The sequence below is a fragment of the Ambystoma mexicanum genome, chromosome 3q, assembly GCF_040938575.1.
Source record: "Ambystoma mexicanum isolate Mex_15411 chromosome 3q, UKY_AmexF1_1, whole genome shotgun sequence".
Classification (NCBI taxonomy): Eukaryota; Metazoa; Chordata; class Amphibia; order Caudata; family Ambystomatidae; genus Ambystoma; species Ambystoma mexicanum.
Window position 1 is genome coordinate 221,147,314 of NC_090926.1, and position 23,566 is coordinate 221,170,879.

Here is a 23,566-nt window from a genome sequence, read left to right on the forward strand (position 1 = left end):
GGAGGATCAGCCCATTCCTAGACGGCAGCAGAGGAGGCCCCCCAACAGGGTTACCAAGCCCTAGCCTCCGGAACAGCATCACAACAAGTGGACCCTCGCAAGAGAGGCAGCTGCGCCAACACATACGCAGGCGGTACGGCATAATGTCGAACAAAGTAGTAAGACTGAAGAGCAAGCAGCCCACGCTGGAGGCTTATGCAAAGACTGCTCCTGGGGCGGAGGGAGCCCAGAGCAAGGACAAAACCACTACTCTGACGGAGGAGGCCCCGGGTACTATCCAGGAGGTGCTGGCGGCAATTGCGGACATGAAAGTTTGCCGGGAGACCAAACTCGGTCTAGCTATGAACAAACTGAAAGTGGCTTTGTATCTTAAGGTCGGAGCAGTCCAGGAGGACGTGAATTTGCTTAGACAAGATGTGAGATTGCTTGCGGAGCGCACTGGAAATCTGGAGAAGGATATGGCCCCAAACACTGCAGACTGTGCCGCCCACAGATCGGAAATACACGCCCTGGTACAGCGAGTAGGCAACCTGGAGAATAGAGTGGAGGAAGCGGAAGGACGGGCTAGACGCAACAACATCCGCATAGTTGGTCTGCCAGAAGGAATGGAAGGGCTGAACCCAACAGAATATGTGGAAACCATGTTATTGCAGGAGATAACTGGGGGGTCCCTGACCCAGGGGTTTGCTGTGGAAAGAGCGCCCAGGGCCTTGCCAAGAAGACCACCACCAGGGGCTTCTCCCAGGCCAGTGATCGCAAAAATTCTGAATTACCGAGATCGGGAAAAGATACTCGAATTCTTCCGGATGGGTGGAACGATTGAGAGGGGGCCCGCCAAAATCACTGCATACCCGTACTACACCATGCAGGTACAGCGTAGCAGAATGAACCTTGGACCGGTGAAAAGGAGACTGAGAGAAACAGGCCAGAGATGCTTGCTGCTTTACCCGGCCAAGCTGAAGGTGTTCCACAAGAACAAAACTTTCTTTTTCGAAACGCCAGAGGACGCTATGGACTGGCTAGACATGCAGAGTCGCCCCCAGGAGTCAGATATCCAGACGGCGGCTGAAGGAGATGAGTAACATGAGGATGTGGCACCCTCAGCGACAGAGCGTTAGATACTGGGACTAGAATATAGCACTGAATGAGACATTAGGATGGTGCTGCTTGGACAGTAAAAGCTCCTTTTTTTTGTGAGATCCGGTTGCACTGAATAATTCCAATCATATGAGTGGGAGCTTCAGGGAAACGACCCTTGAACCCCCATAGCTTTACGCTTAGTTAGGTCACTACTAGTTTGGTGACGCCCTGCGGGGTCCTTGTACTCGGAGTCACAAGACGGGACCAGACGCAGGTGGGCCTGAGATCCAGGGATGGAGCTGGGCATTTGTTGAGGTTGATTAGGGAGGGGGGCGGGGGAGAGTTGTGTGCAGTGGGGCAAGGTTGGGAAAGTTGGGGGTGGGGGGGGAGGGAAATGAGCCGGATTATGAGCCACCGACGCGGACACAGGAAGGGGAGGGATGAGAGCGGACAGCACAACAATGGCGTCGGGTAACCTCACAGTAGTGACCTGGAATGTGCGGGGCCTTAAGTTATCTGAAGCGCAATAAAATAATGATGTATCTGAAGAGGATGAGGGTGGATGTAGATTTGCTGCAGGAAACCCACCTCACAAAAGAGAAACTGGAGGTGGTGAAGAGGAAATGGAAGGGTAGCGTTACAGGAGCTACATACTCGGTATACGTGAGGGTGGTGGTGACATGGGTGGCACTGCATGTGCCGTTTCAGTTGCTTCGTTCGACAACAGACCCGGAGGGCAGAATGGTGGTGGGACTCCTAGAAAACAGAGAAGTGAACATTATAAACTTGTATGCCCCTAATCATGATACTGCAGCCTATTTAGGTCCCTGTATAGTAGAGTCAGCCCCCTGCTGCGTGGTGCAATACTGTGGGGAGGTGATTTCAACTGCACCCTGGACTCCGGGATGGACAGGCCGACAGCAAGACACTGAAACCAGTGCCAGCGGCCAAAGCGTTGGGGACACTGTTGGCAGAGCTTGGTCTGGAGGATGTATGGAGGCGGCTACACCCAAAGGACAGGCAATACTCGCACTGTGCCGCGCCACATGACCTATGCACTAGGCTAGATTACGTGTTCGCCTCCGCGGAGATAGCGGGAGAAATGGTGGGTGCAGAATATAAAGCTAGAGTACTGTCGGACCATTCACCCTTGGTCCTGGAGTGGCGACACCGCCCCCCGAGAGCGCGTGTCCTGACGTGGAGGCTTAGAGCAGAGGCCCTGCAGGATCCGGGATTCCGGGAAGACCTGAGGGAGGCTATAGAGGAATATTTTGATATAAATACAGGAAGCGTAAGATCTATGGGAACGGTATGGGAGGCATTTAAGGTGGTGGTGCGAGGGGTAGCCATATCGAAATCTAAAGGGCTCCAATGGGGGATAGAACAAAAATTACGAGACACTGAAAGGGAGTTGGAGGACCTGATGCGAAAGGGGGAAACCACCCGAGAGGATGGTGTCAAGATGAGAAACCTGCAAGAGGCTAGTAGTGAACTCTGGGATAGATTATGTAAGCTGAACTATAAGAAATATATCGAGAGGCAACATGCGGGAGGAGATAAACCCCGACAGACTACTAGCCTGGTTATACAAAAATGAGACGCCCCGGCAGGTGATTAGGGAAGTCAGGGATGCGGATGGCCAGATCTGCAATACCCAGGAGGGGGTAAATGAGGAGTTTCACAAATATTATAAAAGTTTGTATGAGGACGTGGGAGAAGATATGGGCCAGGAGATTCTGCAAACAATCAAAGATATCGAGCTACCCACTTTAGACGACTCAAAGAGGGCGAACGTAGAAGCCCCAATCACCTTAGACGAATTGGATGCAGTGATCCAACACTTGCCCACGTGCAAAGCGCCTGGGTCGGATGGATTACCTAGTGAATTCTACAAAGCGTATAAGCAGGAGTTACTTCAGTCGCTTCTGGCCACGTTCTGAGAGGCCTACGAACAGGGGGAGCTGCCGGAGCCTCTCCGAGAAGCAGTGATCATCCCACTTTTGAAACCGGGAAAGCCGAATGTGGATTGTGGGTCATATAGGCCGCTATCAATGCTTAACCAAGATAACAAGATACTCACGGCGGTGCTGGAAAATAGGCTAAAGCGAGTAATTGGCAAACTAATGCACCCAGATCAGACAGGTTATGTTCCAGGCAGGAATATCACTGACAACCACAGAAGGCTGCACCATATCATGGACCAAACCGAGAATGACCCAGGCGAGTTGGCCATAGTGTCATTGGATGCGGTCAAGGCGTTTGATTCGGTGAGGTGGCCATGGCTGATAGCGACCCTGAAAGGATACTGGATAGGACCGGGATATATTAGATGGGTCAAGATGTTATATAGTTCCCCTGCAAGAGTCAGGACAGGCGCTATAATTTCAGATAAATGGCAACTCAGTAGAGGGACCAGACAGGGATGTCCCTGGTCGCCTATGTTATATATATACTTGCATTGGAGCCGTTAGCTATTAGCCTCAGGCAACAATATGGGGAGCTGGGGGTGCGCACTATAGGGAACACACATCTAATATCACTGTACGCAGATGACCTGCTCCTCTATCTGCGCTTCCCAGAGGAGAACTTGCAATATGTGTTGGAGGTGATGGACCGCTATGCCGCCCTTTCGGGCATATGAGTGAACCCCGGGAAGTCCAGTGTATTCACCCTGCGAAGGTACAAGAACGTTCCACTAAAAAACGTGCCCATTTTACAAATACCCTGGCAGACAGAGACGTTCAGATACTTAGGCATAAATATATACCACAAGTTAGAAGCAGAACACAAACACAATATAGAGGAAGCTGTTGCAGGTAAAAGAAATGGCATGGTATTTTGGGCCAGATTGCCCCTGGCCATGATGGGAAGGGCAGCGCTACTCAAAATGGTGGTCTTGTCTAGACTACTGCACTTCTTCGTAAACCTACCGTATCTGCTCCCCAAACGCTTTTTTGCTAAGCTCCACAGCCTGTGCAGGGGCTTCATATGGCACAATTCTAGAAATAGGTTGGCCCTGTGGAAATTACAAAACTTGTGTAACAAGGGGGGGCATAAACCTGCCGAATTTTGAACTATACTACTTGGCGGGATAGCTATCATATGTAGCAAGATGGTTGTCGGAAGAGGAATCGGCGGAGACCTGGCTCCTACGGGGCGTCCCCGCCCCATACTTCTTAACAGAAACGGTGTGGTTGTAAAACGAAAGTGGCAGAGATGGGGACACTGCTGGTGCTGGGCTGGGAGGTTTGGCGCAGAGCATGGAGAACGGTGGGTGAATCGGACCCGCTCTCTCAGCAGGTCCCGTTGGTGGCATTATGTGGGGAAGACTCCCAGCTGATCAAAGGGGTCCGCAGATACTGGGAACCGGTGGGCTTGGCCATTCTGGGGGACATATGGCAGGAGGGGGGAGGCGGTGGAATTTGAGAGGTTGCTGGAGGAGACAGGGGTACATAGAGGCCAATACATCACCTATACCAGGATCATGAAATGGGTGAGTGGGAGGTGGCCTGAGACGGTGCTGGCGGAAGAACCTGGCGCCTCTGTAGAAATGATGTATGATGTCTCAGAGGGCGGGCACGAAATATCTCGGATATATGAGCTCTTGAGCGCAAAAGTGGGGAAGGAGTTGCTCCAATTGAGGCTTGACTGGGAGGAGGAGGTGGGAGAACCTATGACAGAGGGACAGTGGGACAGAGCCCAAAGGTACCATAAGAAAGTGTCCCGGAACGCAAGACTTCAGCAGATCCAGCTGTATGTCACCCACAGAGCCTACTTGACGCCCGGCAGAATAGCCAGGTTTGGTGGCTCGACCATACAGAAATGCCCTAGGTGTGGGGAGGAAGAGGCTGGGTTGCTACACATGTTCTGGGCTTGCCCAGAGGTGGGGACATTCTGGACAGAACTGTAAACGAGATTGGCCAGCCGGGGGGTGGTGCTGGACGTGGGGTCTGCTTGGGCATGCATGCTGGGGAGTTTCCCTAGGCCACGTAATTTAAAACATATCAGTAAAATGAAAGACCTGGCCTATAGCCTGGCCAAACGCAGAGTTGCGATGAGCTGGAAAGCTGCCCACAGGCCTAGACTGGAGATGTGGTGGGCGGACCTCCTGAAATGGGCTGAAGCAGAAACCACCGTCTGGTATGAAGCAGTCACGAGTGGGGGAAAGGAAGAGGTAGGCCCCCTGATAGCCTGGAGACAGCTGGAGGCCTCAATGGCAAATCGCCACCAGTTGGATCAGGATGCGGAAAACCGGGAGGTGTTGGCAATAACCGAATCACCTGTAGATGCCCAAGGAGGTGGCACAGATATGACGGCTCAAGTCTGTGGGGTGGGAGAGGGGAGGAATGAGGAGAGCAATACTATGTCTGAAAATCGATCATGAACGTCCTAAACAGTTGTAATGTTTGTAGTGTTGTTTGTTGAAATAATAAAAATACATTTAAAAAAAAAAGTATGGAGGAAAGGGGACGGGACGTAGGAGTATAACCAGGTTACTCACCGTAGTGACCACCTTACTTCTAGTCCATAGTCTCCATACACCCGCCCGCCGTCCCCTCTAATAAGGTTCCTCTATTATTGCTTAAAGGTCTCTGACCTGGCGATAGAAAAGGACTGATGGCCGATGCGCTGGGCGGAGCTAAGAACGGCAGGGTTACGGACGCGTGCGGTACCCCGATTAAAAAGAGAGGAAGGACACATTTTTGAAAAATGTGATGCTTTTTACAAAGTGCTCCGGTCCCTTCCCACAGGACGGAGGAATGTCCCATAAGTATGGAGGAACGGGGACTATGGACTAGGAGTAAGGTGGTCACTACGGTAAGTAACATGGTTATTCCTGGCCTGCTTGTTCTCAAACCTTGGGCTAGAACTCTTCGTTGGTGGAGTGGGGTGGGGGGGGGGGGTTCCCCCTATGGTTTCCTCTCTGCATTGTTGGCTCTCTTGCTGCACTTGTGGGGTAAAAGGAGAAACTTACCTTCGTTTTTCCCATACCTGCTGCAGACATATGAGATTTGGCCCCATTGTTTCCTATGGGAGAACTTTTGGAAACTCTTTAAACTGCTCTAAAGTGACTTACAAAGATTCGAAGCAGAACAGAGTAATTTTTCTCTGTTTCGGCAAAGGGCCTTGGAATTTTTAAAACAATGACGGTAATGATAGAATTACTATTGATTTTAGAATAATAGATCCCTGCTGTTCACTCTACAAAGGAAGCCCTGGCATTACAGTAACCACTGGTGGTTACAATGCTTTCGTCTATTTCTAGTGGTGAATTGGAACCTATTGAGGCCCAGTATTGTAATTCTAACTTTGCTGGCTAACTGTTGGCCCTTTAGGCCGTTTCCTTTATTGCACTTACCCTTTTTGCAGGTGCATATAGTCCTAGAATGTACCTGATTGGTTAGTCTGCTATATTGTGTCTCGTGTAGTGAAAAGGGGTGTGGGGGCCCTGTTTTATCCCTTTACGGTGCTAATATCTATGAGAGGGGGGGAACAAACCATTCAGAGAGACATTGTCACCTCTCTGTGAAATTGTTTCTCTGGCTCCTTGGGCTCTGATGTGGCTTGCTGGTAATGCAGATGAAGGCATATGGTCTGTTCTAGTGAGTCTACGATTTCTGAAAGGCTTTTTTGAGGAGTTACCATTTCTCTCATTTTCACCATTTGTCCAGTTCTGTAAAAGTGAGGTATCTCTGAGGGGTGTCATGCGAAGATATAAAAGGGAATCTGGAGTAACAGAAAATTAAAAGATCTGGATATTTTCAAGGAATAAAGTAGAAAAACTGTGAAATAACATAAAGAAGAGATTGTCTTCAGAAAAGACTGTTTTCACTTCTGACCCAGGAAAAAAGTATAACTGATTAACTCTTAGCTCCAACGCTTCTCCATCTTCCCTGAGTCCCACCAGGTCTTTGCAGACAGTGTGTGTGGTGTATGTTGGAAGTCATGAGATTTTGATGTTTCGGGAAGTACCTCTCCTTGACTGTTGAATACCCCTCCCATTTCCTGCTTGTGGATTTATGGACATAGCTGTTTGAATTTTGCTGGTTCAGAGTGTGGTCTTGGGCAAAAAGTATTTTAATCCTTTTGTCCTGTGGCTAAAGTAGAACAGTCGCCTGTGGCCATATTAATATTTAATTGTGTGAATAGTTTATATTGGTAGGTGTGGGAGGACCTTTGCTGGAGATATGCAGCAGTCACTGATGCTTTTTTTAAATAATTTTCTTTTTTCAGGGTGTGGTCTTAGCCAGATGTACCACACAGGAGGCCCTATGAACCGGCTGCAGCATCCTGCATCCTACGGCAAGCCATCCTCGTTTGACAACGATATTTTCACGAGAATGATGATGGAAAAAGCCAATTCTTTATCCAGGCCGCAGTGTGCAGAACAGAAGGACGAGCCTTACCCTTCTTGCTCTGGAGAACGGTACGACAACTTCAGGCCGGGACAGAGGGTTGCATACCAGAGGCATCACGGAGCAACTTTTGGGGAAGCCTACTCTGTGAGGAACCCTTCCTCTCTTCCGTTAAACAGAGGTTATGACTCGTTTTCAAGATCAGACTCCAGTTTTCCTCCGGAGTATTACCCTAACACCTTTCCACATCACAGGAATTTCAGTCAGTCTTCCGACATTAATCCCTCCTATTCCTTTCCCAATCAGGATGTCTGGGAACCGGCCCCTAAATCTTTATCTGTTAGCTCTTGCAATTATGGGCCAGGACATGCTTTCTCAACAAGCTTCCAAAAGCCTTTAGAAGAACAGCCCCATGATCTTCAAAATCCAATGGTGTGCCCAGAGAAAGACCCACTGGGAATTTTGAACTCCATCAGCAATAAACCAGCTATGCAGCGCTATCACTGTATGAATGCCCCATCCCCACTCCATGCTCAGGTTCCACTTTCCAACCTGAACACGCCACCCGAGTCCACCTCTGTGTCTAGCTGCCGTTCCTCGCCCTTGATACGAGCAGGGCATGACTCCCAGAAGAGCTCTTCATTGTCGAGGACTAACACTCTTGGTTCGCCCTCTACAACTTTATCCTCCATCTCCTCCCCTGGAGGTAGTATTGAACCATCCCCTCAACGCTCCAGGCATTCATCTGCATCCTCTGAGCATGGGGCCTTTCTGCTAGGAGCACATTACTCTTCCAACACTGGGAAGCCTGTGCCCAGATCTCCTATGCCTGCAGGTTCTCCCAAGCTTTCTGTACCGCAGAGTCCAAAAGCAATACTTGAAGGGTTACTTCACCAAGGCAAGGTGGATCCCGGCTCTTTGGTCTCAGTTAACAATGCCTTAATCCACCAAAGCAATAATTTGCCAACAGTGTCTTCTGGAGCTATGCATGAAAAGAAGAACCAACCCGGCTTTCTGGGATTGCCTCTTGGTCATCTCCTAAACCAGCAGAACACTTCCTCATTCCCAGCAAGCAGCCTTCTCTCGGCTGCAGCAAAAGCCCAACTAGCAAGCCAAAAGAAAATGGATGGAGGTGGGAGTCTATCAGACGGCCCATGCACTTTACAGAACCGCCTCCTCAATTCCAATGTGTTGCTTTCAATGGTGAACCCCCAAGGAGGAGTGGCATTAGTGGACCGGCCTTCAGCTCCTCAGAAAGACCACACCAAACGACGGAGGCAACGGAGGTCACCCACAGTCCTGCACTTGATTAAGGAATCTAATTTGAACCACACTGGAATTGAAGAGGGTCCCTCAAAAAGGACACATGGCAAAAGTGGCCAAAGGAGCCAGGTACAGCTGCCTGTCGCAAAGAATTCTCCACGTCTCCCCAACATTGCAGCTGTCACAGGTGTCCCCAGGCCACCCGATGTCAGCCCCATCAGACCCGAAGAGGAAATGTCAAAAATGAAAGGAAACACCCATTCTATGGCCACAAATCAGCCTTTATCTTCTCTTCTGACTTTGCTAAGTGCACAGAGCATTGGAAATACTAACAGCCATGCCACCAATGTGTCCTTCACGCAGCCTCATTCCAACGGGGGTGTTGGGGCCTCTCCCACCCACTTAAATAGCTCAACTGTGCCCAACCTCCCTTTTATCCCCATGCCTCTTGGCTCAACAGCCGAGGGGGCAGCTTGCCAAAGCACAAATTCAAATCCTTGGCCCGTCTTTCAGGATTTTAACACCCAACTTCTCAACCTTTTTGGACAACTGTCCTCTGTGTCTTCCGAACAGCCCTCAGGGAGTCAATCGCAACTAAAATTCCACGCGCCGTCCTCTTTCACCACTTCAAGCAGCAGTGGCAGCACCATCCAAGGTGGTGCGACAGGTACTTTCAAGCTTTTTTAGCATGCAGTTTTTTTTCTAGTCTTTTCATTGCTTCTTTAAAAATGCTATTGGGCCATAACTAGACTATCAACTAATTATGTAAGGTATATTCTAGTTTTTGTCTAATGATATCCATGTGGAAACAATACCAATAAAAGTTACTATGTCAGCAGTCATTAAGTCAAGAGTTCCTTAAATGAAAATGTTTTGAACGCTCTCTCATTGCAAACAAAATATATGCAAGCCTAAAATTAAACTGGCTCGTCTTCGATTAAACAAGGCCACAGACTGGGGACCAGTACCCCTCATTGAGGGGGAATGATGGGATCTCAGAGTAACTACTGATATTTGAGGACCTGAACAAATGTGGCAAGTGGGGAGATTCAGGTTATTCACTATGTAAAATAGGCACAGGACTTTTTATGTATGCTTTTATGTGTTAAACATAGATCTTCAGACAGGTTTGCGGACACCGAGGGAACGCTTCTGAAGGTTTTTTAAGCCATGTCATTTAGGTTTAGTAAAGATTTTAGACTAGAGGTTTGAAGTTGTTTTTATAAAGAATTTTACAATTGGAGGCATTGCTAAAGGGGTATTGAGGGGTGGGGGGCTATAGACCGGGTCTTTTGGTTGTAGCCATGGATAGACGCTCAGGGACTACAACCAAAAGGATAGCTAGCCCAGAGTCCTGACAGTCCCGACATTAGCGTTACCCCAGATCTTTTCCAGACCCAGCAACAACCGTGTTTTCAATAGTATATCAGAAATATACCAAAGCTCCAACCAGCACCAATGAAAGTAGTTGGAATGTGTAATTTGTGCACCTGACCATATTGGGACTAGCATTGTATAAGCTCAGTTAGGCTTTATATCGGCATGTGAAGAGATTGTTAGTTGAGGACAGGCGCAATACTGTAATTGTTTAACCATTAACATGTAATAGAATTTGCACATCATACATGCAGTCTTTGTTTGGTGACTTACTGACGGAGACTCTGAAAATGTACTCTTGGTTGCTAACAGAATTCATGTAAGGTATGTTGTGAAGATTGCCTTTCTGCTGGTCCACGTATTCAGTGCCAAAATGTATAATGTCTAAATGTTGATGTTTGCGAAATGAAAAGTGTACAGTGGTGGTTAGGTTTAAGAACAAAGCTAGATTAACCATGGTGTTAAAAGGTTCATGTGCACCAGGTGCCCCTCCTAATTACAATCTCATCCTGCTCCCCAATGTGGATGAATTTCTCAATTTACTCATCCCTGGATAATGTGCCATTTTTAGTTTTTTTGTAATGCTGTTTACACCTGTAGAACTTGCCAAGCCAAATAATAGCTTTTGAATGTGGGAATAAAGAGGAGATATCCAGGTTGGGGAGGAGCAAACAAACATTCTCCTGATGAGGGGACGTGAGGTGCTGAGCCTGACCTAGGCACACATCAAAATAGAAAGCCTTGCTCATTTTTCCTGTTTATTCAATTTAGAGCTAAGCCTGAATTTGTCAGCATAAGATCTTGTCAATCTGGGAAAGCAGAGAGCAGTACATTGCCCTTTCACATCCTTCCGCTTTCATCCTGTGCTGGAAAATGGCACGCCTACACCCATAAATAGCAGCACTCTGCAGCGGACACTTTTGGGTGCTTGATTCTGTGGCGGCAGGTGCCCCTGCTGGAATCCGAATTATATGTAATGAGTGAGGGTGACTGGCGCACTACAGTTGACCAGAAGTGAGGCTTGGGACAGCATGGATCTTCCCCACTTCTCAAAGGAACCAGTAGATTATTTCAGCAGGGCCTGTGCCATCTCTTGAAAGGGGGGTGGGGGGTTTAGGGGTGGCATGCACCAGTTTCTGTCATCTGGAGGACTTTCTTGCTCTCAGTATATCCTTAATAGAGGTTTGTGTTCCAAAAATAGTTATGTAGACGCGATTAGTTATTAATAAGAAACAATCTCCAAATCCAGTGATCAAATTCCTGTGCTAAATTTCATCTGCATTTATTTCTGCACTGGTCCTACCCAGATGTTCTTAGAGAGCCTTATAAGGTTCAAAAGTACAAAAGATGGTAGGTGAAACAGAAGTTACAATATCCATTCTGTATAGGTTAGGAAGATTAGGGTAGACCGGTGAAGGCATGGGAGGGGGTTGAGGCTGGATTAGGTGTGGAGAAATGGGTATATTTTTAGAATTTTTCAGAAAGTGGTGATGGAGGGTGTGGTGAGAATGGGAAGTGGTAGAGTGTTTCAAGCTTTGGGTGAATGGCTAGCCTGTCTGATGATTGTGGGTGGGTGGTGGGTTTCAGTTTGTTGTGATATGATATATTTTATTTGTATCGTGCTCGTACACAAGTGTTTCAGAGCGCGACTAGGCAAGGGAGGGGAACAGGGGAGAACACAGCACAACATAAAAACGATCTTAATGGGCCCAGTGACATTGAGAACGCGCAAGTGCATGCGAAAGGGAAAAAGTGCATGGAAGGGGGAGAGTGGAAAGTGCGAAGCGCAAATAAATGAAATAAATACAAATAGAAAATGGAGGCAAACTGGTAGTGCAGCCAACAAGTGGCAAGTGCTGTGTTTAAGGCAGCAGACTGGGTAAGTCTGAATAAGTGCAGAAAAAGAAGAAAAAAGGGGGGGCTGTATGGGTACAGATACAGTCCCCAGTGCAAGGCATGGCCAGGAGGCAGTGCAGGAAGGTGACCGGGTGAGCAGGTACCTGGGCCCAGGGGACAGAGGGTGGCCAGGGGCACAGTGCTAAGAGAGAGCAGATCAGCAGGTGAGAAGGGGAGCGAAGGCAGAAGCAAGGAGGAAGTTTTGAGGTGCTTCTGGAACCGGAGATGGTTCTCCTTAAGTTTTAGAGTGGCACGGAGGCTGTTGCAGAGGGAGGCCCCAGCAGAAGATGGAGATCTACCCCCAGCTCGTTTCCTTGAAAAACGGTTGACCCGGAGGGAGTTAGAGGAGCGAAGAGCTTGAGAGGGGAGGTATTTGCAGAGGGATAGCTGAAGGTATTTTGGACCCAGGCGCCAGAAAGCCTTGTGGACAATGCAGAGGGTTTTGAATGAAATCTGTGCATCCACTGGGAGCAAATGGAGAGATTTCAGAGCTGGAGAGATACGCTCACAGGGCTTGAGGCCAAGGACAAGTCTCGCAGTCCTGTTCTGGATAATTTGTAGAGGGCGAAGAGTAGAGGCAGGTAGATTTAGAAAGAGGCTGTTAAAATAGTCCAACCTAGAGAGAACCAGAGCTTGGAAGACAGTGAGCTTCTGAGGGAAGGAGAGGAAAGGAAGAATACCTCTGAGGAGGTGCAGTACAAAGTTTGACTTTTTAGGGACCTCAGAGATATGGGCCGAGAAGGAAAGTGTGGAGTCAAAGATGACCCCAAGGTTCTTAGCCTAGCAGGTAGGGGTAGGAGGAGAGCCAAGGGAGGCCGGCCAGAGAGTGAGGGAAAAGGATGGAGATGGTGTGCCGATGTGGAGGATCTCCGTCTTGCTGGCATTCAGACAAAGATCTTTGGCGGCACACCAATCTTGAATGGCAGTTAGGCAGTCAGAGATGAGAGAGGGAGAGGAGGTGGCCGAGGGCACCCGGAAAAAGAGTTGTCATCAGCGTAGCACTGGAAATTTGAGCAGTAAATGGCAATGAAGTGAGCGAGAGTTGCCAGGTATTGGTTGAAAAGCCATGGTGAGAAGTTAGACCCCTGGGGAACCCCACAGGTGGAGAGGAATATAGATTATAGGAAAGACCCCAGTTGGACCTGGGAGGGTCGATCAGAGAGGAAAAAGGTCAGCCAGGCCAGAGCCTGATCAGTGATACCCAGGTTATCACAGACGGTTGAGCAGGATGGTGTAGTTGACCGTGTCGAAGGCAGAAGAGAGATCAAGAAGGATGAGGACAGAGGGAATGTTAGAATGAAGGTTGGAGAGCAGATCTTCATGGATATTGAGGAGAGCAGTTTCCGTGCTTCTGGACGCTCTGAAGCCAGACTGGTGGTCATGGAGACAACCAACAGAATCTGAATGAAGGTTAAGCTGAGAGATGGCCAGCTTTTCCAGGAGTTTGCCCAGACAGGGGGTAATGGAAATTGGGCGATAGGTAGCCAGACAGGAAGGATCAGCTGTGGGTTTCTTGAGAAGAGGATGCACAAGGGAGTGCTGAAGAGGGGCGGGGAAGGATCCTGAGGCAAACGAGTAGTTGCAAAAATCAGCAAGGGCCGGAGCGAGGGTATCAAGGTTGTGAAGGTAAGATGGGGTTTTGAGGTGGATGGCTTTCAATACAATACAGAGACCTCCAATTATCTGTGGCAATGGGCACCAGTGGAGCTGTGTGAGAGCTGGGTCAAAGTGTGAGTATTTGGGTAGGTGCAGGATGACCCTAGCTGCTGCTTTTCTGTTTGACTTACAGGGTGCAAGAGGGCTATTGGGGAGCCAAGTGGGGAGAGCATTACTCAAGACATTTGTACAGAATCAGTGCCTGGACTACAGTGCATTTTCTTTTTGTTTTGTTGTTCCTTGGCCACACCCTGCTTTGCAGAGCATCTGTTAACTCACAGGACTAATGAACATTTCTGTTTTGGGTCCGTTTACTGCCAATCTAGCCCAACTCAGAACGTACACCTGATTCTTCTCAGCCAGCCATTCATCACCCACCTCCCTTCCCCCGCTCTTAGGCTGAACCCTTTCTTCATTGTCTTCACTTTCTGAATTTCTTCTACCCTTCATCACACATCTGCATTTCGCTCCCTTCCTCCTTCTACTCGCTCTCCTAGCTTTCCGGCTCCACTTGGTGTAACTTCTGCATCAGTCTCTGGTCTCCCCATCTTCCTCCTTCCTTCCTCCCTGAACCCGCACCCCTCAAATAAGGGGCTCCCTTCATCACCAACGTCATCTAAACCATCTTGCCTACCACACATATGCCCCTCTCTTCCACCTCCTGTCCCTCATTCATGAGGCCTCTGGAATGTACAATCCCTCTGCAACAAGTCTTCTACATCACTGACCACTTCAACTCTGCTCACCCTCCTCCTCCTTGAGTCACTCCGTACCGACATCCCCATTGTCAGACTGGGGAACCTAAACCTTCCCAAGCTCTCTGCATCTATCTGCTTTGAACTTAAGTCTTTACTATCTGACTACTCTTTTTTATGAGCAACCTACCTACTCTGGCAGGAACTCTCTTGTCTTCCTTTCTAATTCACTCTCCTCTTCCAACCCTTCCATTAACCCCTCTTCCAACCCTTCCATTAACCCCTCTCCCTGTGATCACTCCGCTGTTCACTTTGACATCTCGGTTCCGCCACCTTCTTCTCCTCATGTCCCCTCTTCAATGAGTAAGAGGAAATTCAGGCATGCCTCTCTTGCCCCTTACATTGGTATGTTCACCTCTTGTCTGTCTCCTTCCCCTATTTATGCCTCTTCCATTGACCGTGCTTTCTCTATCTACTTAAGCATCTATTTGACCAACACTATCCTACTCGCACATTCACACCTTGCCTTTCTCAGCCTTGGATCATCACTGACAATCAGACTCTCAAAAGCAACATGCGCTGTGTAATATGATGCTGGTGCAAATTACGGACACCTTCCCTACTCCTAGCCTATCCAAATTCCCTTGCTGCTTAACCTCTGCTCTGGACCAAATCCTCCTACTTTACAAACCTAATCTCTTCCTTTCCCAATTATCCCTGCAAACGTTCATCTACCCTCCAATCTATGCTCACACCTCTCAAGCCAATATCCATCGCCTCCTCCCTTTCTGCTAATGACTTTGTCACTACATTTCCTCTAAAATCTTTAAAATCCTGACAGTCTCGCAGCCCTCCTCTCACTCTCCTACCCTCCTTCTGTCTACTACCTCTACCATACTCGACTACTTCTCCCCTACCTCTCCTATTGAATTGGCACCATACGTATCGACCATTTGCCTGCCAAATGGTCAAAGACTTGATCTCAATCACTTGCCCTTATCTCGCTGAGCTATCTATACTCTGTCTCGCTGTTGGACTCTTCCCTGCCTCCTTCAAATCTGCAACTGTTTTACCCCTATTGAAGCAATCCCCTGTTGACCCAAACGTCTTAGTACACTATCACCCGGTGGCTCTCCTTTCCCATGATTCGAAAGCCCTTGAACAGGTTGTCTTCAACCAGATCACAACGTACCTTGAGGATAATGGCTTTGGAGATCCAGTTCAATCGTTTCCATATGAAACACTGCACCAAGACTGCACTCCTGCATGTCTCTAATTTTCTGTCTAATGCTCACCACTTCAAACTCTCTTCTATACTAATCATTTTGAACCTTTATGCCTTTTTTGACACTGTCAATCACTCTCTCTTCTCCTCACTCGCTAGGAGCTTCCGTTTTGCAAATATGCTCTTGCCTGGATTGCCTCCTACCTGGAAGGATGATCCTTTAAACACTCTTGGAACTCGCAAACCTCTGACACCTCTGCCCCTCTTCCTGTCAGTCTCCCCCATGGCTTAGTGCTAGGACCTCTACTCTTCAACATCTATATCTCTGTCCTAGGAAGACTCATCTCATCCTTTGACTTTCACTATCACCTTTTTGCTGATGGCACTCAAACATTTTTCTCCTTTCCCTCCTTCACCCGAGCCATCTCGAAATAGATCACAAACTGCCTCACTGCACTTTATCACTGGATGGCTTTGGAAGTCATCTTTGTGCAAGCTTCCAATGCCATCCCTCCCATCCCCTCACCTATATCCTTCCCGCCTGACCTCGCAATCCTGGGGCCCTTTTTAATAACGACCTGATACTGCAACAATCCATCACTACCTCTACCTCTGATGCTTGTATTAACCTCCTCAACATTATGAAAATGTGTCCTTTTCTTACTAACTACTCTACAAAAACTCTAATTTCCACTCTTGTGCTCAACAAACTGGACTACTGCTCAAGCCTGCTCCTTCACCTTCCTCTCTGCTCCTTCCTCCCTCTAGACAAAGTCCTCACCTTTGCTTCCAGCACTCTCTACAAACGATCCAGATCCTACCCCTCATACCTAGCGACAACATGCTGGTTGGTGCTTTACACCACCGCTCTCCTTTAACATTTCTTCTCCTAGTCAACAAAGCTATAAATGGTCATGCTCCTCAGTAACAGACTGTTTCCTCATCTCGTTCCCTCTGATCCTCCTGCACTCAACCTCAGCATCCCATATCCTCCCTGTGCCTCCTCCCACTTCCACTCTTTCTCCCTACTTCGCTGGAACCCAGAGCCCATAGCAATCAAAGCCAGTTCGGCTGTGGATCTCTTAAAAGCTCAACTTAAACTACACTTACTTACTTGCTAAAGAGGGATCTCCCTCTGCCCTCTTCCCCCATCCTCTCTACCTGACCCCAACCACTGCCTCCAGTGATGCTTAATAATGTAATTGTGTCTGAGGCTTGTGGATCTGCTTAAAATCACATGCTTTGCATGGGCCGATGTAAGTTAAGATTTTCATATCAATGATGCATCTTCTTGACCTGTGTCAACCACAAAACCTTTTGCTTTTACTAGGTAACTATTTTACCTTGTCCCTAGATGAAGGGGAATCATTTTTCTTCTCACCTAGTCTTTTACTCTTTTTTTATGGGTGACCTTTTTGTCTCTCCATAGTGTATGGTTGAAGTTTCATACAACTTTTGGGCTTAGGCTGGGTTGACTTTATGAGCTCCCCTGTTAATTTCTCTTTCATGTACTTGGGTGAACTACAGTTCACAAGTAGTAAAGAGGGATTTTTCATACCTCTTTACATTTTATATAGTGATCCAGCACACCCCACCTTATGTGGAGTGCTGGGGGATACAATGTATCCCCTTTCTTACTTACCTGGTAACATGTTACAATTGCGAGTTTTACATGAATGGCTGTTGGCAGTGGTTTTACCTTTGACTTTTATTCATTATTTTCTTCCCCTGCCATTCTAGGTGGGAACAACCTCTGGCTGTTTTGTCTACAGCTATAATCCTGTGGATTCCCTGCACAAGGGGGAGTGCAAAACTCTGCTGCACTTTGTCATCCACCTTGACTGAAAGGGAACAACTCCCAGCGGGGGGGGCTGGCTGTCCTGATTGGACAGCCAGACCGCCCCTTGCAGTAAAATTGCAGAGAAAGAATGCAGAGGTTGTGCTGTGGTTCCTGATAAAAACACTGAACCTGGAAGCTGCTAACCGGTTGACCACTGGAGCTGAAACCGAAGAAGAAGATGATGAAGAAACAAAGGCCATAGCGATTTCCAGCGATCGGAGAGCCTGCTGTGTAACTGGAGCCTGCTGTAACCCTTCCTTGCAATCGACCTGGGGATCCTGAAACAGACGACCCCCGACCCAGAGCTTGGTTAGATCCAATAGGCTCAAGAAGACCTTCATTTTGAGCCAATCCCCGACATGCTCTGACCTTGCGGGGCTGCAATACCCCAATACCTCAAGCCATTGTGCGGTGTGTAAGGTATTCCGAATTCTGAATCGAGCTGAATCTTTGGTGGCATGCTGCTGGAACTCCAGAGACATGATTTGAGTCCTACAAGTCTCCACATCAGAGTGCTGGACCTTGCAAACAACGAGAATCTGACCAGCGATATTCAGTCTTCTTCTGGCTCCTGAAAAGGGCGCCAAAACCACAGAGCCGCATCCAGCCACAGCACAACTGTTGCCTGGAGCCTTCTCTGTTAATCCCTGCTGCAGAAGCTCTTCCAGGTTCTGTCTTCTGTCTTCATGACAAAGTAATCCATCGACTTTGTTTTTGGCTGCAGATCCTGAAGTCTTCCTGCTACAACTCTTCGTTTGCGCTGAGGTACTGTGTTGGCTGGGGTATTTACTTACCTTAAGCCTTTGTGATTTCTTTAAAGCTTTTGGAGTATTTTCTGTGATTGGGTGTCCTCTCATCCAGTTCACCTAAGCCCACTACTGCAATACTCCAAGGATGTCTTCTCAGAAGACCCTGCACCCTAACTAACGGTAAAATGAACTACTTACTTGTTTGAACAGTCTCCCACAGGAACTCTGGCATTTGCCTGCAACAGAACCCTATCTCACTGTGCCTACAGCTGGCAGCTAGACCACTAGGGTCCCTCTTCTGCCTCTGAGAGAACTCATGCAATAGACTAGGGAAAGACACTGGTTGATAACTGTAACTCTGAGAATGACCAGTTAACAAAAGTTCTTAATTATCCTGAATGTGTGTGGTGCCATTCTTAAAAGTATGTCTAAGGTTATTTTAGAGAATAGGTGTATAAGTTCCCCAACTGCGTCTTGCTTCCCCTAACTTGCTATATAGCCTGTTTAAAATAAGTCTGCCTTGGGTTTTACCTACCTAGAATAACTTTGAGTCATTCATAAAGTGTAGCATTGGATTTTGCTTTCCCTGGTCTGTTTTATACAGATGCTAAAACAGTCTTAGTTCTATACATACCTTGAGTTGGCTGTGTGCTATCCTAAAATAAGTTTGTTATTGCTCACCTCAGTCTGTGTTCCACTGATCTGAAAAGCAACAGTAATAGTATATTACAACATTAGGTTTTACCTGCCTAGAATATCTGTGTGCCGTTCTTGAAAAGTGTTCTGTAGGTGTAGCTGACCTTAGTCTGCCTGGTGCACTCCTAAATTAGTGTAAAGAGTTCTTGCTCATTTTAAACTGTGTTCCACTGAGCTGAAAAGCAACTGTAATTCTATGTAACAGAAAAAGGTCTTACTCGCCTAGTATAACTGTGTTTTATCATAAATGTAGTTATGGTATATACTGTTCCTTGAATCTGGGTTCTACTATTCAAAATAATATCCTGGTAACAGGGTTGATTGATTGTGTGATTTCTTTGCGGAGTATCACTGCATAACTGACAGGGTCTACTACTCTTGTAGTATTATAGAAAGTAATCTAAAATTAACTAATGGTTTTTACTCCCCATGAATAGGTGTGGCCAATACTAAATTTGTCCGATAAGGTCTGACTTCCCTAGAAATACTGTTAGGTTTTCTGAACAAGGTCTGTGTACTTTAAAGCATAGTGTTGCAATTTTATAATGTGTTTTATATGATTTGTGATACTCATTTACCCAAGATTTACCTTGGCCTACTTGTATTTAAATAAACAATTTATTTTTACAATACATAGTGTTTCAGTATTTCCTTGGACCATATGTGTACTGATTCCACTTCCCTCTATCCCTCTTAAGATATGCCTTGCTGCTCTGTCTACACTATACACACACGCTCCTATGGGAGACACTGAAAATTACATTCCAACCATTTTTCTTTTATCCTTCAGACGTACATCCTCTCGGTCTACTCACCATATCTTGAATTTGCAGAAATACTTTGTGCCGTGCTTCAAAGAATTATTTTTTAATTGTATCAAAAATATTTAAAAAGACAGTGGTCCACCACGCAATCTCACTTCTACTGTAGGTGGATACATTAAACTCAAATTAACGTGTTTGGGTTTAGTAAAAAAGTGACCGATATATACAGTTAATCCACACAAACAATTTTTTTAAATACATACCACTTTTCTCTGACACAGTTAGGGGTCTGGACGTGTATGTAGCCTTTGATTTTGGTTCTTCCTATAACCATTTGCAATTAATCAATAATCTTTGGTGACTACTTATGGCCAAATATGACTGGCAGTGCTGTGACAACCTAATATCACTGTCCCAGGCTTTGTCTCTCACCCAAAGTCGTGGCCTCAATGTACTGTGTCTGTAACAACAAAAACACCATTGATTTATACTAATTGGAGTTAGTTTCTCTTCCTATCCTTTATATTTCCCTTCACCGACTATCGATAACATCAGACAGCAGTGAAGAAATCTAAGACTCCCATCGACGGATCTGTCTGGCCTTGGAGGGCCGCTTTGGCCCACCCAGTAGGGAGAGAGGGGGGAGCACATTTGAGAATGTATTTACCCCTTTTCATACATTATTCTCGCCTAGCTGCCATTTCATTTCATTATGGATAAAGTTCTACCCTAAGTGCAACAAAAAATTCCCATGGGTCGACAAGCATCTGGTGTGCACCTTTTGTCTCCCTCAGGAGCACGTCTAAGGGACCTGTTGAGCCTGTAAGCTCTTTAAACCCAAGACGTTATAGGACTGTTTAACCAAGCTCTGGGCCCACCACGCCATGCAGGTTGATGCCACCATGGACTTTGAGGGTACCTCCAGTGACGGCAGCAGCGCTGCTTTTTCCGAGGGTGAAGGTGACTGGGATACTAGTTTCCCAAGCGCTAGCCCCCGACCCCACCAGACAGACCGGCGGCCTTGTTACGGGGACGACCCCCGGCGTCCTCAGCGCTCACACAGACACTACCACTAAGCACACAGCCAGGGGCTATGACTCGACATGCACGTCGACTAAGAGCCCACACACGACGTCTAGGGAGAAGTCCACAAGTTCCCTGTCCTCTGGGCACTCGAGGTCCTGATCGCCCCATGACAGACCCCGACTGTCAAATGACAGCACAGATGTCATGCCTAAAACCGTTCCTGAAAGTCGCATGTTGGCTGACGAGACGTCAGGTCAACCCACGGCCGAAGATCGACATACCCCGTTGAAATCGGTGAAAAATCCAAAACAGTCGGGATTGGCCCATCTCGTCCAAAAACATGTCCAGAAAGGCCTAATGAAGGGGGAGGAGTCCACGAAAAAAATCTTCTTAGACCCCTCATAGGGAAAGGTCCCATTCATCTTCCAGAGAAAGGGACTCTCATCCAAAGGAAAGGTATTCAAATCAGCCTCCTCTTCAGGTCCCAGTCACACTTCAAGATCAGGCTCTCCCACTGGACCCTATGTCCATTCCAAGCTCTGCCCAGTGGACATGTCATGACATAGACGGTGCCATGAGAAGGATGACCTTTATGGCAAACCTTTTTTAAAAACGGATTCTTTCCAAAGCATTCTAACCACCCCACCCACAGCAGCTTCCTCTAGTTCTCAGACCCCTGCAAATGCCAGTGCTTCTCAGCCCCCTTCCAAAAGGTCTCGTCCTGATACCCTGGCTTTACCATCCCAGCAGGACCGTCCAGTCATTGACCTGTATGACCCGGATTCAGACACCGAGGACCTCTACTTAACTCAGGAGGCCGCAGATCCCTACTATGGTGGTGGTGGTGATGATGATGATGATGAGCAGGACATGTATAACATTGACTCTCGCGTCACCCAGGATCCTCCGGTGGCAGATTCACCTAAACATAACCAGCCACTACAAAATGACATGCTCATCAAGGCAGCTGAGCACTTCCAGATAAAAAAGCAAGAAACTCAACAAGACAAAGAGTTTCTTGACGACATTTTAGGGGATAAGAAAGCTGTCACTCCATTCATTCCCATCCTGCAGTCTATCCAGCGGAGCATACAGCCCTCTATGGAGACGCCTAACCAGACACAGTCAGTTAATCCCTGCATCAAGAAGCTCTTCCGCCATGCTCCCTCAGACCCTCTGTATGTCAGGGGACAGCTCAAACCTGACTCTCTTATAGTTACAACAACAAGGAAAAGAGCAGGAACACCGTTAGCCTCTTCTGAGGCACCTTTGGACAAGGAGAGTAAGAAGCTGTACACAATGGGGCGGAAAGTGGCCTCTTCGGCTGTCTTTCAAGCAAGGATTGCTAATACCACACTTCTGGCGAGTTATAACTGCCATAAGTGGGATGAGGTATCAGCTTTATTGTCAGCTCCTGAACCACTTAATACACAATTGGCCCTGGTGGCTGCAGAAGGCAGGGCAGTTTCAAGACGCATTCTTGACGCCGCTGACGATGCGGGCAGAAGTATTGCATAAGGAACAATTATTATGCGTCATGCTTGCCTACGCCAGTCCGACTTCAAGCAAGAGACACAAGCTACACTTCTCAATTTGCCCGTTGAGCCCAACGTCCTCTTTGGTAAGGCCGTTGAAGACGCCTTAAAGACTGCTAAGGAGGAATATGACGCACTAAAATCGCTGGGCCAGCTAACTAATAAACCCACTGGCCAAAGAGGTAATAGTAATTTTCGTCGCTTTCACAGACAAAATTCACAAAGGGGTTCAGGCTACAGTCCGAATCGGGGAGCATCCTGGGGTAACAATGAAGACCAAGCCTTGCAAGGTTGCCAAAGGGTACAGTGTCGATCCCGTGGCCGGGGGATGACCCTCGTCTAGAGGTGGAGCCACACCTCCAAAACAGTGATTTCACACTTCAGGTGCCCTCCCATGTCTCTCCAGTAGGAGAGTGTATTTCAGACTTCACCCAAGCATGGGAGGGAATAACCTCAGACAAATGGGTGCTATCCACCGTAGCGGGTGGTTGTGTGGAGCTAATCGAGTGACCCCCGAAACCATCCCCTGTGCCAGAAGACTCACTGGAAGGAAGAACGCATCCTTCTCGAGGAAATCGCAACGCTGCTCCAAAAGGACGCCATAGAAATTGTCCCGACGAGCCGGGTAAAAAAGGGTATTTAGTCAACCTACTTCCTTGTGCCAAAGAAAGATCTAACCATGCGCCCAGTATTAGACATACACCCTCCAAACTCCTATGTCAAGCCACAAAAATTCTGCAAGACTACGCTACAAGATGTAATCCCTCTATTAATACAGGGTGGATTAGATGGCAACATTGGATATGAAAGATGCTTATTTTCATATTTCAATGTTCCCAGCGCACAGAAGAGTCTTGCGGTTCAAGATAGCAAACCAGCACTACCAATTCAAAGTGCTACCCTTCGGAATAGCATCCGCACCAAGGGTATTCACAAAGATACTGGCGGTAGCGGTAATCCCAGTGTACCCCTCCCTGGACGACTGGCTGATTACAGGGGAGACTCCCCATATTTGCAGCCAAAACATTCAAGGAACTATCAACCTTCTCTTTCAATTGGGCTTCTCCATAAACAGGAACATTTCAAGTGTAGTGCCGAGCACAACTAAACAGTTTCTAGGAGCTGTAATAGACTTGAAGGAGGAGTTAGTCTTTCTGTCAGAGGAAAGAGTCCAAAATATGTTACTGCAAAATACCTCACTATCAAGCCGGCCGTCGGATAAGCTTGCGCAAAGCTATGCGTGTGCTAGGCCTGGTGGCATCTTGCATTTACCTGGTACCACACTCGTGCCTGTGCCTGTGTCCCATGTAGGAGTGGTTGGCGAAACAGTGGTCTCAGGCAAGCGGTCAGTGGGACGATCTAGTGGTCGTTTCGCCAACACTAGTACAAAACCTTCGCTGGGGGACAA

At 47.6% G+C, this 23,566-nt stretch overlaps 1 protein-coding gene across 1 annotated transcript in view; it reads left to right on the forward strand.

Moving 5' to 3' along the window:
• Positions 1–23,566, forward strand: part of MBD6 (methyl-CpG binding domain protein 6) — a 489,030-nt gene that overhangs the window by 255,660 nt on the left and 209,804 nt on the right. The window contains exon 7 of the mRNA XM_069653591.1: positions 7,315–9,366. Within this exon, the coding sequence (XP_069509692.1) occupies positions 7,315–9,366 (2,052 nt within the window). The remainder of the gene's footprint in view (positions 1–7,314; positions 9,367–23,566) is intronic.